Source organism: Anabrus simplex, chromosome 2 (assembly GCF_040414725.1).
Source record: "Anabrus simplex isolate iqAnaSimp1 chromosome 2, ASM4041472v1, whole genome shotgun sequence".
In the NCBI taxonomy this organism is placed as follows: domain Eukaryota; kingdom Metazoa; phylum Arthropoda; class Insecta; order Orthoptera; family Tettigoniidae; genus Anabrus; species Anabrus simplex.
This window is the reverse complement of record NC_090266.1, coordinates 651,141,676-651,155,528: the sequence shown is the minus strand read 5'-3', so window position 1 is coordinate 651,155,528 and position 13,853 is coordinate 651,141,676. Positions and strand designations below refer to the sequence as shown.

The following is a 13,853-nucleotide window of genomic DNA, read 5'->3' as shown; positions in this document are numbered from 1 at the left end:
TACTTGGCCTTAGTAAAAACTTTTTTTTTGCTATTTGCTTCACGTCGCACCGACACAGATAGGTCTTAAGGCGACGAGGGGATAGGAAAGGTCTAGGAATGGGTAGGAAGCGGCCGTGCCCTTAATTAAGGTACAGCCCCAGCATTTACCTGGTGTGAAAATGGGAAAACCATGGAAAACCATCTTCAGGGCTGCCGACAGTGGGGTTCGAACCCACTATCTCCCAGATGTGAGCTCAAAGCCGCGCGCTCCTAGCCGCATGACCAACTCGCCCGGTCCTTAGTAAAAAAGAAATTGTTATTATTCTTAAAATTGTTTCGTATTGAAAGTGACTTTATATCAAGAATATTACACGAATATTTATTGAACCATCTATTCAATACATTCCACAATTTATGCGGTTAGATTTTTACGTGGTACTACAGAGTTCTAAGGTACATGTTTCGCCCTTTATTAATGGGTATCATCAGACTAACTCAATCTTAAAACAATTATTTGTGGGGCCTATCTATTATTACAATGTGATATTAGACTATTAGTGTTGTAACACTGTGGTGTCTTAAAACTAGCAATACATAACATCTAAAAACATAAGCAGACACTGAATTTGTTTAAAAGTATTGATAAATAACAATCTAAAATTATCACTTAGTCAGTCTAAAAATATACGTGTCTGAAACTAAAATGGATCTTCTTCATTTTATAGACTGTTAAACTTATGTGGCCTTCAGTACTCGAAGTTCAAAATATCTGAGGGAATGTTCGACCCGCAAGCAAATTAACATTTTTGTAAAGTGAGAGACCAATGTCTGTTGAATTTACACACTTCATTATAAAACAGGAGTTGCTGTGCTGTGAGGTATTACTGCTAATGTTGTCAACAAGTTGTCAACTAAATGGAGATTTAGTTGACATAAGTGAAAGTTATGGGGAGCAAGGGCTGATGATGCGTAATACATAGCCTCTCTCAGCCAAATGTCAAACCCAACCTTCTCGCGGCGCTCCCTGTTATCACAGACTGGGTAAATGGCAACCGAGTACCGGCGGTATAACCGAAGTATACACTGTTAAGAAGAGGAGAGGAAATGCTCTTTCTTCAGTATATACATCAACATCCGTGTAAGGCCCAGTGCCTTGGCCTTAAGGTAGCAGCCCCACCAAGGCACTCTGAGTTTATGGGCCAATAACTTGTAAGCTCTTAAATAAACCTATTAAAGAGACAGAGATGAAAAATTGCCGGACGGACAAAAAGCTGACGACCTTTAGCACGAAACAGGTAACACGATTTGGATGTTGGAATGTTCGTACAATGAAAGAACCTGGGAAGCTGAAACAGATCATCAGAGAAATGGAGAATTACCGACTGGATTTTCTTGGTTTAAGTGAAGTGAGGTGGGATGACTTTGGAGAAATGAAGTGCCGGAATGGAATGACCCTCTTGTACTCAGGGCGAGAACAGAGTTTGCAAGGGACGGTGTTGGACTGTTACTGAGCAAGAAAGCAAAGCAGGGACTCATGGAATGGCACCCTATATCAGAGCGAATTATCATAGCTCGTTTTCAGAGTAACATACGCAAATATCTGCATAGTGCAGTGTTATGCCCCAACCGAGCCGTCTGAAGAGACAGTAAAGCAGGAATTCTACGCAGCATTAACAGGCGTTTTAAAGAAAATAAAACGGAATGAAGTTGTCCTGCTCATGGGAGACTTTAACGCAAAAGTGGGAAAAGACAATGAAGGAGTGGAACACATTATGGGAAAGCATGGGCTTGGTGAGCGGAACGAGAGCGGCGAATTATTCATTAACTTGTGTGCAGAACATGATCTGGTTATTGGAGGAACGCTTTTCCCACACAAGGAGTGACGAAGTCACATGGGTGTCGCCCGACCATCGCACAGAGAATCAAACTGATCATGTGGCAGTAAGTCGTAAATGGAGGGGCTTGCGTCAAGATGTGAGAAATAAGAGAGGAGCGGATATTGGATCTGATCATCACTTGGTGATGGCTTGGTTTAAATTTAAGATATCAGCAAACATAAGAATTTCCCAGAGGCAAAGTAGACTTTATGACATTGGTAAGCTGAAGAAGGAACCGATAGTAGAAAACTAAGTTACAGTTGAAAAACTGGTTTGATGTCCTAGATCTAGAAGCAAGGAAACATGGAAAGCCATAAAAAAGACTTTAACAGAGACCTGCAAAGAGGCATTAGGTCATAGAGAGTTGCTGAAGAAAGACTGGATGTCAGAAGAGAGATGGGAGAAGATTAAACAGCGGAGAGGACGAAGCAACTTATCCTCAACTCTAGGACAAGGCACATTAAAAGAGAACATCAGAAGAAATACAGTGAGTTGGACAAGTAAAGAGGAGTGCTCACAATGACCAACGTAGGCAGGTCGAAGAATACGCAAGCCAAGCCGAAATAGCTGCAAATAAAGGTGATGTGAAGGAACTGTATCGGATAACGGGGACATTATCCAAGAGGAGTTATAGGCAGAAGTGTCCCATTCATAGTAAAGGAGGGACTATACTTACTGGAGAACATGAACAATTAGCTAGATGAAAAGAGCATTTCGAGGAAATACTCAATCGAGGAAATGATCAGGTAGATAAAGTCGAAGAAGAGGAATGGGACGGTGATGCGCGCATCCGTGTTGATGAGCCTTCAATAGAAGAGATTAGAAAAGCGCTAAAACAGATTAAAAGCAGGAAGTCTCCAACGCTAGACAACATTCCACCTGAAGCTTAAAAGTTGAAATAGATGTAACAGCTGCAGCATTATATACACTACCGCTCATTAATTTCAATACACCTTGGTATTTAAGATTTACAACACAAATCAAACGTTATTTTTCACAAAAGATAGTTATATTAACTTACACATATATAATACAATCACAAACATTATATTTTACTTTCATCAAAGTATCCTCCTTTGGATTTAATGACTGCCTCACAAACGAGGCATGCTGTCAATCAGTTTTTGTAGGTATCGTGAATCTATATGATTCCACACACCTTAACAATATACCAGAGATATTCCTTGCTGGATATATTAACTTCCCCGATACGTCTGTCCACTTCATCCCGGAAAATTTCAATGGGATTACAATTGGGGGTTGGGACGGCCATACCATATATTTCAGTACTTTCTGTTTTTCGTTTGATGCAATGTAGTTCGTACAGTATGCCGACCGATATTTTGGGTCATTACCCTGTTGTAAGGTGAACCCTTTCCATATTAAGCGCAATCCACTTGGTATTGCATGATAGTGGAGTATGCGGTGGTACTGCTTCTGATCCATACATCCTTCTATTCTCACAATGTCGCCAACTCTATCTCCGCCAAAACATCCACAAACCATAATAGAACCTCCACCGTGTTTAACTGTAGGTAGAATACACTGCTAGGCTACCCTTTCCCCTACAAATCGGCAAACAAATATTCTCCTTTTGGTTCCAAAAATCGCGAACTTTGATTTATCGGTGAATAACACCTTCGTCCACTCTTCCGATGTCCAATTACGATGTTTTCTAGCCCATTCAAGTCTCTTCTGTTTATTCATGGGCCTTAGAAGGGGTTTCCTTGCTGTGACACCATTTCAAGCTGGCTTCTATCAGTCTCCTGTTTACTGTTGCAACAGATATTGTTGTTGTGTTCATTTCTACCAATTCTGCATGAAATTGGGGTGCTGTTTTGAATCTATTTCTCTTACTGGTAATTCTGATATATTTATCATCGCTTTTAGTTGTTTTACGAGGTCGTCCTGGTCGTGGAATGTCCTTATTGCTGCCTGTTGTCTTCTGGCGGTGAAGGGTGTATTGCACTCCCCCTAAAGACACTCTACACTGTTTCGCAATTTGGCGAACAGATAAACCTGCTTGGCTAAGTGCTACAATTGCAGCACGTTTTTCTATGGATATCTCCACTCGTGGAGCCATACTAGCGATGTGCACACTTCAACTGTCATGAAGGAACTGACATGCAGGAACCACATGTTATGTATCGTGGCAATGCTTGCCGTTCGCTGCAGATATCACCTCACTACAGGGAACAACATAGGTGCACCAAATGCGGCGTCCGTCGGCAAATAGGTAAACAAGCATATCCGATAGGTACATAACGTTTATGTACACAACATTGTTTGTTGGATACTACTGTATCTTGATGACCACAAACAAAAATCATGACCTGTGTACAACTGCTGTACTATTCCTTTGCTTCCTCAACCGTACCCACATTAATAGACCTTATCTATAGAGTAGTAGTTGTCAATTATTGGGTGTATTGAAATTAATGAGTGGTAGTGTATCTTATTCAAGAAAATTTGGCAGGAGGAAAAAATGCCAAAGGAATGGAAGAACGGGCTCATAGTTAGGCTGACTAAAAATGGAGACATAAGTAACTGGGAAGGAATTACATTACTATCTATTCCCAGTAAGGTAATCACCCCTACCATCCTCAACCGCATTAAAGCAACAACTGAGCAGAAGCTAAGGAAGGAGCAGGCCGGCTCCCGTCAGTCGTAGTGGTGTAGACTTGATCAACACTCTTCGGATCATCATTCAGCAGAGTTGTGAATGGGACTCTAATACGTATATGCTCTTTGTGGACTTTGAGAAGGCTTTCGATTCAGTGGACAGGGTCGTCATGTGGCGCCTGTTACTGAAGTATGGAATTCCACGGAAGATAGTCAACCTGATTAAGGAGACATACAATGGCTATGAGTGCCAGGTGGTTCATGAAGGCAAGCTAACAGAAGCATTTGGAGTGACCTCCGGAGTTAGGCAAGGGTGTGTCTTGTCGCCTATCATCTTCCTTCTGGTGCTAGACGATATCATGAGGAAGTGTACGCAGAAAAGAAGGGGTTTACAGTGGGGACTGCTAGAGAGACTGGAAGAGCTGGACTATGCAGATGATATTTGCTTGCTGCCACACACCTGTCAGCATATGAAAGAGAAACTCAAAGAGCTAGAAACTGAGACACAAAAAACAGGACTCAAGATTAATTCCAGTAAGACCAAAGATATGAGGCTGTTCTCAAATATCCAAGAACGATTTTGTTTAGATGGACAGGGAATTGAAAATGTAGATCAATTTTGCTACCTGGGAAATATGGTAGATAAACAAGGCGGGGCTACAGAGGATGTTAAGTCACGCATAAGGAAGGCTAATGGTGCATTTGTGCAGCTCTATCCACTGTGCAACAACTGTGCCATATCTCAACGAACGAAACTGAGTATCTTCAACAGTAACGTCAAGTCAGTCCTCCTCTATGCATGCGAGACCTGGAAAGTCACTACAGGAATTACTAAGATGCTGCAAACCTTTGTAAACCAGTGTTTGCGCAGGATCCTAAACATTCATTGGCCGGACACGATTAGTAACGGAGATCTATAGGATGTGACTGGGGAAACACTCATTGGAAATCAGATCAAACAACGGAAGTGGAGGTGGATAGGACACACGTTGAGAAAGCAGGATGGAGCAATTGAGAAGCAAGCCCTGGAATGGAATCCACAGGGAAAACGAAAGCGTGGTCGACCACGGCAGACCTGGAAGAGATCCGTATTGGAGGAGGCAAGTGAGGCAGGAAAAACCTGGGGAGAACTACATTGGATGGCCCACAGCAGAGTCCGCTGGCGAAAATTCATTGAAACCCTATGCTCCTGAAGGAGCCACAGGAAATAAGTCAAGTCATATCTATGTGGAAGAGGTGGTGAGGAACGTGGAGGGAGGGAAGGGGTAAGCAGGTCTGTGTGCATCAGTGCTGTTGTTAGAGGGGAGTTACTTGAAGTAGCAAGGGCGGGCCTAGTACTTGGTGAGATGGAGGGAGCTTTCGAAGTTATAGATTTAAATATTCGAGGGATTTTATTACGACCTGAACTGACAGCTTCCAATAAATTTGGCGTCATTTCATGTAATGGGCTTCTGACCTCAGTGTCATCATTGAGATTCTGATTATTGTTATAGGACTGGTTCAATAAAATGTATAAGCTTTCTAATTCATCTAATAGTTTTCCTTTACCTATATTTCTGATAATTGTAAGATCTTTTTCTATAGGGCCTTGATGTAAAACGGTGTCCTACTTCCCTCATATGCGTGCTCATAGCTGAGTATTTGTTATGTTTTTCAGCATTATAATGCTCCATATACCTCATGTAGACGCTCCGTCCAGTTTGTCCAACATAAGAAAATCTGCACTGTGTGCAAGTTAGCCTGTACACACCAGAACCCAAATAACTGTTGTTATATTTGATCTTATTATGATTAAAAAATATATTTTGAGTTGTGTTCACTGCTCTGAAAGGTATATCATCATTATGTTTCTCGAAAGTGTTCACGATCTGATGGACAGCTGGGCTATTGTAGGTGAATGTGGCAAAATTAGTTTTATTAGGTTTGTCTGGTATGAGATTTGTGGGCAACTTATTTTGTATTTTATTAATTAACCGATTAACCATCTCGACTTTAAATCCATTGATTCTGAATAGGTTCCTTATATAGTTTAGTTCAGATTTTAAGTTAATAGGATAAAGTGGGATTTTCAAAGCTCTACAGATTAAACTGTGGAACGATGTCTGCTTTTGGGAACTGGGATGTAAAGAGGAACTTCCTATGGTTATTGCGGATTGTGTGGGTTTTCTATAGACTTGAAATTCAAATGTATTATTAATACGTGTAATCGTTATATCTAAAAAAAATTAGAGAACCCTTATCCAAGTCCTCCTTAGTGATCTTTATGTTGGGGTCAATTTTGTTTAAAGTCTCTAAGATTTCACTGCTGTTCGTGGCATTTTTGTCAATGATTACAAAAGTGTCATCCACATATCTCAACCATAGATATATACCTTTAATTTGTGTTTTTATTTTTGTGTGCTCGATTGAGTCCATATAGATGTCGGCTAAGGCTTATTTCACACCTACCCAGCTGCCGGGTAACCAGTAGCCGGCTCCGGCGAGAATGGAATCCTTCTCACTTATACACGGCAAGAACACGGCAGCAGTTGTGTACACATCGTGGGTTGGAATGGAACGCAATAAATCACTAGCATTTGTGGTCTTGTATAGGCGTTTAAAGAAAAGGAGAAAAAATAGACTGCTATGGGTGCATCCAGTCAATATGAGAAGACACGAGGTTGGGGCATTCTTTATACTTTTTGAAGACTTAAGAAATGACAGCGACAAATTTTTCAACTATTTTAGGATGAGTGGTTCACGTTTGTGGGTTACCGTAGTCACGTCCTAGTTCGTGAACCATGGCCTAGTAAGTGGTCCTGAGAGTCGGGATACCAGTTACTATGGAATGGGAGTGGGCATCTCGGACATATTCTGAGTCCTGGCCCTCCCTGTGCTCAGGCGGCTAGGACTATACAATTCACCGGTGGTCCATAACCCGTTAGAGGAGAGATCCTCACTTGGACTATGTGCAAGTAGGGCAGCATCCTGCTTCATGAATTTAACGAGCTCAGAACATTTTAAGCAAGCCTCGGACCTATGGGAGTAATGGAGTCCCACTCCCATTTGACAGGCGAGGGACTCCTTGGAAACAACTTGGCGAACGAAATGGAATTCGATGGGGAGCTATCAATATTAATGGGGCTTATGGAAGAAAGAAAGTAGAACTGGCTGAGTCAGCAAAGAGGATGCATCTGGATGTGCTAGGAGTAAGTGATATTCGGGTAAGGGGAGATAACGAGGAAGAGATACGAGATTATAAAGTGTACTTGACGGGTATTAGAAAGGGAAGGGCAGAGTCTGGGGTAGGGCTCTTTATCAGGAATACCACTGCACGGAACATAGTTTCTGTTAGGCACGTAAATGAGCGAATGATATGGGTAGATTTGTCAGTTGGAGGAATTAGGACTAGAATTGTGTCCGTGTATTCACCATGTGAGGGTGCAAATGAGGATGAAGTTGACAAGTTTTATGAAGCACTGAGTGACATCGTGGTCAGGGTCAACAGCAAGGATAGAATAGTGCTAATGGGCAATTTCAATGCGAGAGTTGGGAATAGAACTGAAGGATACGAAAGGGTGATTGGTAAATGTGGGGAAGATATGGAAGCTAATGGGAATGGGAAGCGTTTGCTGGACTTCTGTGCTAGTATGGGTTTAGCTGTTACGAATACATTCTTCAAGCATAAGGCTATTCACCGCTACACATGGGAGGTTAGGGGTACCAAATCCATAATAGACTATATCTTGACAGACTTCGAATTCAGGAAATCTGTTAGGAATGTACGAGTTTTCCGCGGATTTTTCGATGATACAGACTACTATCTGATCTGTAGTGAACTAAGTATCTCTAGGCCTAGGGTAGAGAAAGTGAAATCTGTCTGCAAACGAATAAGGGTAGAAATTCTCCAGAACGAGCAAATTAGACGGAAGTACATGGATATGATTAGTGAGAAGTTTCGAACAGTAGACAGTAAGCAGGTTCAGGATATAGAAAGTGAATGGGTGGCATACAGGGATGCTGTAGTCGAAACAGCAAGGGAATGCCTAGGAACAACTGTGTGTAAAGATGGGAAAAGGCGAACATCTTGGTGGAATGATGAAGTGAGAGCAGCTTGTAAACGTAAAAAGAAGGCTTATCAAAAATGGCTCCAAACAAGGGCCGAGGCAGACAGGGAGTTGTACGTAGATGAAAGAAACAGAGCGAAACAAATAGTTGTTGAATCCAAAAAGAAGTCCTGGGAAGATCTTGGTAACAACTTGGAAAGGCTAGGTCAAGCAGCAGGGAAACCTTTCTGGACAGTAATAAAGAATCTTAGGAAGGGAGGGAAAAAGGAAATGAACAGTGTTTTGAGTAATTCAGGTGAACTCATAATAGATCCCAGGGAATCACTGGAGAGGTGGAGGGAATATTTTAAACATCTTCTCAATGTAAAAGGAAATCATCCTGGTGGTGTTGTGAACAGCCAAGCAAATGGGGAGGAGGAAAATGATGTTGGTGAAATTATGCTTGAGGAAGTGGAAAGGATGGTAAATAAACTCCATTGTCATAAGGCAGCAGGAATAGATGAAATTAGACCTGAAATGGTGAAGTATAGTGGGAAGGCAGGGATGAAATGGCTTCATAGAGTAGTAAAATTACCATGGAGTGTTGGTAAGGTACCTTCAGATTGGGCAAAAGCAGTAATTGCACCTATCTATAAGCAAGGGAACAGGAAGGATTGCAACAACTATCGAGGTATCTCATTGATTAGTATACCTGGCAAAGTATTCACTGGCATCTTGGAAGGGAGGGTGCAATCAGTCGTTGAGAGGAAACGGGATGAAAACCAGTGTGGTTTCAGACCACAGAGAGGCTGTCAGGATCACATTTTCAGTATGCACCAGATAACTGAAAAATGCTATGAGAGGAATAGGCAGTTGTGTTTATGTTTTGTAGATCTAGAGAAAGCTTATGACAGGGTACCGAGGGAAAAGATGTTCGCCATACTTGGGGGACTATGGAATTAAAGGCAGATTATTAAAAGCAATCGAAGGCATTTATGTTGACAATTGGGCTTCAGTGAGATTTGATGGTAGAACGAGTTCTTGGTTCAGGGTACTTACAGGGGTTAGACAAGGCTGTAATCTTTCACCTTTGCTGTTCGTAGTTTACATGGATCATCTGCTGAAAGGTATAAAATGGCAGGGAGGGATTCAATTAGGTGGAAATGTAGTAAGCAGTCTGGCCTATGCTGACGATTTGGTCCTAATGGCAGATTGTGCCGAAAGCCTACAGTCTAATATCTGGGAACTAGAAAATAGGTGCAATGAGTATGGTATGAAAATTAGCCTCTCGAAGACTAAATTGATGTCAGTAGGTAAGAAATTCAACAGAATTGAATGTCAGGTGGGTGATACAAAGCTAGAACAGGTCGATAATTTCAAGTATTTAGGTTGTGTGTTCTCCCAAGATGGTAATATAGTAAGTGAGATTGAATCAAGGTGTCGTAAAGCTAATGCAGTGAGCTCGCAGTTGCGATCAACAGTATTCTGTAAGAAGGAAGTGAGCTCCAAGGCGAAACTATCTTTACATCGGTCTGTTTTCAGACCAACTTTGCTTTATGGGAGTGAAAGTTGGGTGGACTCAGGATATCTTATTCATAAGTTAGAAGTAACAGACATGAAAGTAGCAAGAATGATTGCTGGTACAAACAGGTGGAACAATGGTAGGAGGGTACTCGGAATGAGGAGATAAAGGCTAATTTAGGAACGAACTCGATGGATGAAGCTGTACGCATAAACCGGCTTCGGTGGTGGGGGTCATGTGAGGCGAATGGAGGAGGATAGGTTACCTAGGAGAATAATGGACTCTGCTATGGAGGGTAAGAGAAGTAGAGGTAGACCAAGACGACTATGGTTAGACTCGGTTTCTAACGATTTAAAGATAAGAGGTATAGAACTAAATGAGGCCACAACACTATTTGCAAATCGAGGATTGTGGCGACATTTAGTAAATTTACAGAAGCTTGCAGACTGAATGCTGAAAGGCATAACAGTCTATAATGATAATGTATGTATGTATGTATGTATGTATGTATGTATGTATGTATGTATGTATGTATGTATGTATGTTTAGGATGAGTGCGCAAACTTTCTGTGTCAATTTCCGCCATAAGAACAAATACGCAATACACTAGAGCGTAAAAACAAGGAAACACAACACTCGAGAAGACTGTAGACAGCTGCAGTGCTGGCTAGATGTGTAAACTTCCACCGATTCACAGCCCCACTACCCGCCCAATCTGGTTTTGTTCATCCGGCAGCCGGCCCGTACAGTGGGGCCTGCTGGCTTCCTACTACAAGAGCACGGCAGCCGGGTGCCGTTTATACGGCAACGGCTTTTACCGGGCAAGTGTGAAACGTCTCGTACACTTCTCGCCCTGACAACCGTGTACCCGGCACCGGTTACCCGGCAGCCGTATAGGTGTGAAACAAGCCCAAGATGCCTTAGAAGTCTGTAGTACCATGTAAAAATCTAACCACATAAATTGTGGAATGTATTGAATAGGTGGTTCAATAAATATTCCTCTAATATTCTCGAATTAAAGTCATTGGCCAGAAATCAAAATCTGCGGATTGCATGTTCTAACGAAGCATAGTCAGATTATTGGAGTGAACAAATTCTATTTGATACCACAAGCAGGCCTCTTAGAATAAAACTTAACTCTGACGGCATATGTAATGTAATGACAAAATTAATTAAAAGTCGCCCACAGATCACCCACCAGTTTCTCTGTCATTTGACAGTGTAAAACGGAACATCAAAATCATATGTCTTTGTTTTGTTTTTTGTTTTTTTTGCTATTGGCTTTACGTCGCACCAACACAGATAGGTCTTATGGCGACAATGGAACAGGAAAGGACTAGGACTGGGAAGGAAGTGGCCATGGCCTTAATTAAGGTACAGCCCCACCATTTGCTTGGTTTGAAAATGGGAAACCACGGAAAACAATCTTCAGGGCTGCCGAGAGTGGGGTTCAAACCCACTATCTCCCGAATACTGGATACTGGCCGCACTTAAGCAACTGCAGCTATCGAGCAACACAGCGTCTGGGGCCATATGATTGTTACCGTATGGCTTAATAACACAAATCTGTGTATTTTAATGTAAATTATTCTTAATGCAAACTACATTCTAACCATGTCTTCAACTCTGATACATAAACAACATGTAGGCCTCCCACTAAAGATAAATGTTTGCATCTGCAAGTTATTTTAGATAACCTCTGCCATCATACAGAATTTCATCATAATCCACAGTCTTTCAGTGATAAATTTAATTTTGCAATGATTTGCTGTGATCCAGGTCACAGCTTAAAATTATGTAGTCTTCCTCAGTACAAGTACTAGGAATAAGAATGACACAATTCTCATGAGTACAACTCAAGAGATTCTGATGTGATGACTAACAATCAAGTCACATTAGCGTTACACACTAACACACAGAACACTGAAGTGCCATACAACTTTGAAATACAAAAGAGTATTCAATTTTTAAATACATGTAACCATATGACATTTCCTATTAGCAGTTCATAAATCATATAAACCTTCAAACCAAACTCCTTACAACTGACAACTGCTGCCTACCATTGCAGCTGTGAGTCTATGAATAAGAGAAAATGTACAGAAAATAAATTATTTTTAAATTTATAATTTGTTAGATTCATCAATCTGTCAAAACTAATTTATAAATAAATTTAGAAACTACCTGAAACAAAGAAAACACATAGGGCTATATAATAGAATTATACTTTAAATTAAGCTTTTTTTTTTTAGGTAGTTTCTAGATGCATTTATTCATAAATTAGTATCGACAGAATGAAGAACCTCACAGTTATAAATTAAGCCAAAACTGAAAAGAAATGACTTGAAGTACTAAATTAAATGATTTTTAACTAAAATTACGGTCATCCTATCTTTTGCATAAATTAATTCGTACCGTAGATACTTTCAACGTATTCATACAATATATCTAGTGCCCTAATTTAAAAACCTCTATAGAAATAGGCCTTCGTATCTCATGCTATGCATCTGATGAATGAAATATCCTCCCATCTAGCCCTAATAATAATTGATAACTGAACACAAGAACACTCGAGTTTCTTGATCGGAAAGCGAACTATCGAGATCTCATATTTCACTTACACATAGCAAAATTATTTCTATATATTTTCAATTAAACAGCCCCTAAACAGAGCAGGTGAACCACACTCATGACTATCACTTCATTAATTGGGCAAATCAATTACTACACTTCGACAATAACAATGAAACAATAGGAAAATATGTCATGTTTTCAAGAAGAATATTATAAGGAATTGGTTTATTATTTAGGTGTTCACGAAAAATTAACTAAACAAATTCCTGCGTCCTGACGAGTACGGTACTATTTAATTTTTAGGTCCACAACACTTACCTCACAAAATTTTCATCAGACTATCTGGGCAGTTCGTCATAAAATAATACATAACCATTATACGATCCAGACTACTAAATTACCACGATAGTACGCACATTAAACACAACATAACATAATGTGCCTACAGTATACAGGTATATGAATTCAGAACACTAAGGAATGTTTACATCCACTTACATACCCGGTTTCATTAACCATAATTTCAGCGGAAATAATCCTCAATATATCAAGCAAAAGAGCAGCTGCAACCACATAAAAACGATTCCGCATACTGACAGTTCATTTCACAAATATTTGTTTAAATTACCACACCCTCGCACTCACATGTAAAACAACAATATTAGATACATCATGGAGTATATATTATACACGAATCAGGCATTAAAACATCATAGAGATTTTTGAGCAAATAAAATTAAAGGAAGAAAAATTGTACCGATTCTGAAATACAGTCTTACCAGTTGACCGAATATTTAAAATAATACATGTTTTGTCCAAAAGATGTACTATTACTCAGTTATTTTAAATAATAGTCACCATTCTACAGCCTATTTCAAGCAACATTATGGTTTCATGTTTCTTTAGATGGCCTAATTTCCAGGGTTTACTAACTACGTTTAGGCCGTTCAATCAGTAACATGCGTCACACAAAGTAACTAAGTGCCGTGGACAGAGAAATAATTAGAGAAAATAAGCATATAATCCACAAAAAGTACTTCAATACAAAATGTAAAGATATATACCGACAGGAATTGTTTGTTTCAGTCATAGTAGCCTATATCTTGACATGCAATCAACTCAAATCAAATCAAATCAAAATCTCTTTATTTGCAAATGAGGTGTTTACCGCGGTGGCAAATGGTACACTAAAATACATTATTGTCAAGCACTAAATATTAAATTAACAAGAGAATAAAATTTTCCTATAATA

The 13,853-nt window shown here is 40.1% G+C and overlaps 1 protein-coding gene across 2 annotated transcripts in view; it reads right to left on the bottom strand.

Moving 5' to 3' along the window:
* The window catches only part of LOC136864314 (tyrosine-protein kinase transmembrane receptor Ror), a 245,381-nt gene extending 232,121 nt beyond the window's left edge, over positions 1 to 13,260 (bottom strand). The window contains exon 1 of one of the 2 annotated variants that reach the window (XM_067141132.2): positions 13,104 to 13,260. In XM_067141132.2, the coding sequence (XP_066997233.2) occupies positions 13,104 to 13,192 (89 nt within the window). In that variant the 5' untranslated portion in view covers positions 13,193 to 13,260. The remainder of the gene's footprint in view (positions 1 to 13,103) is intronic. The other variant, XM_067141130.2, reaches the window with a different exon arrangement.
* Positions 13,261 to 13,853: the final 593 nt, after the last annotated feature.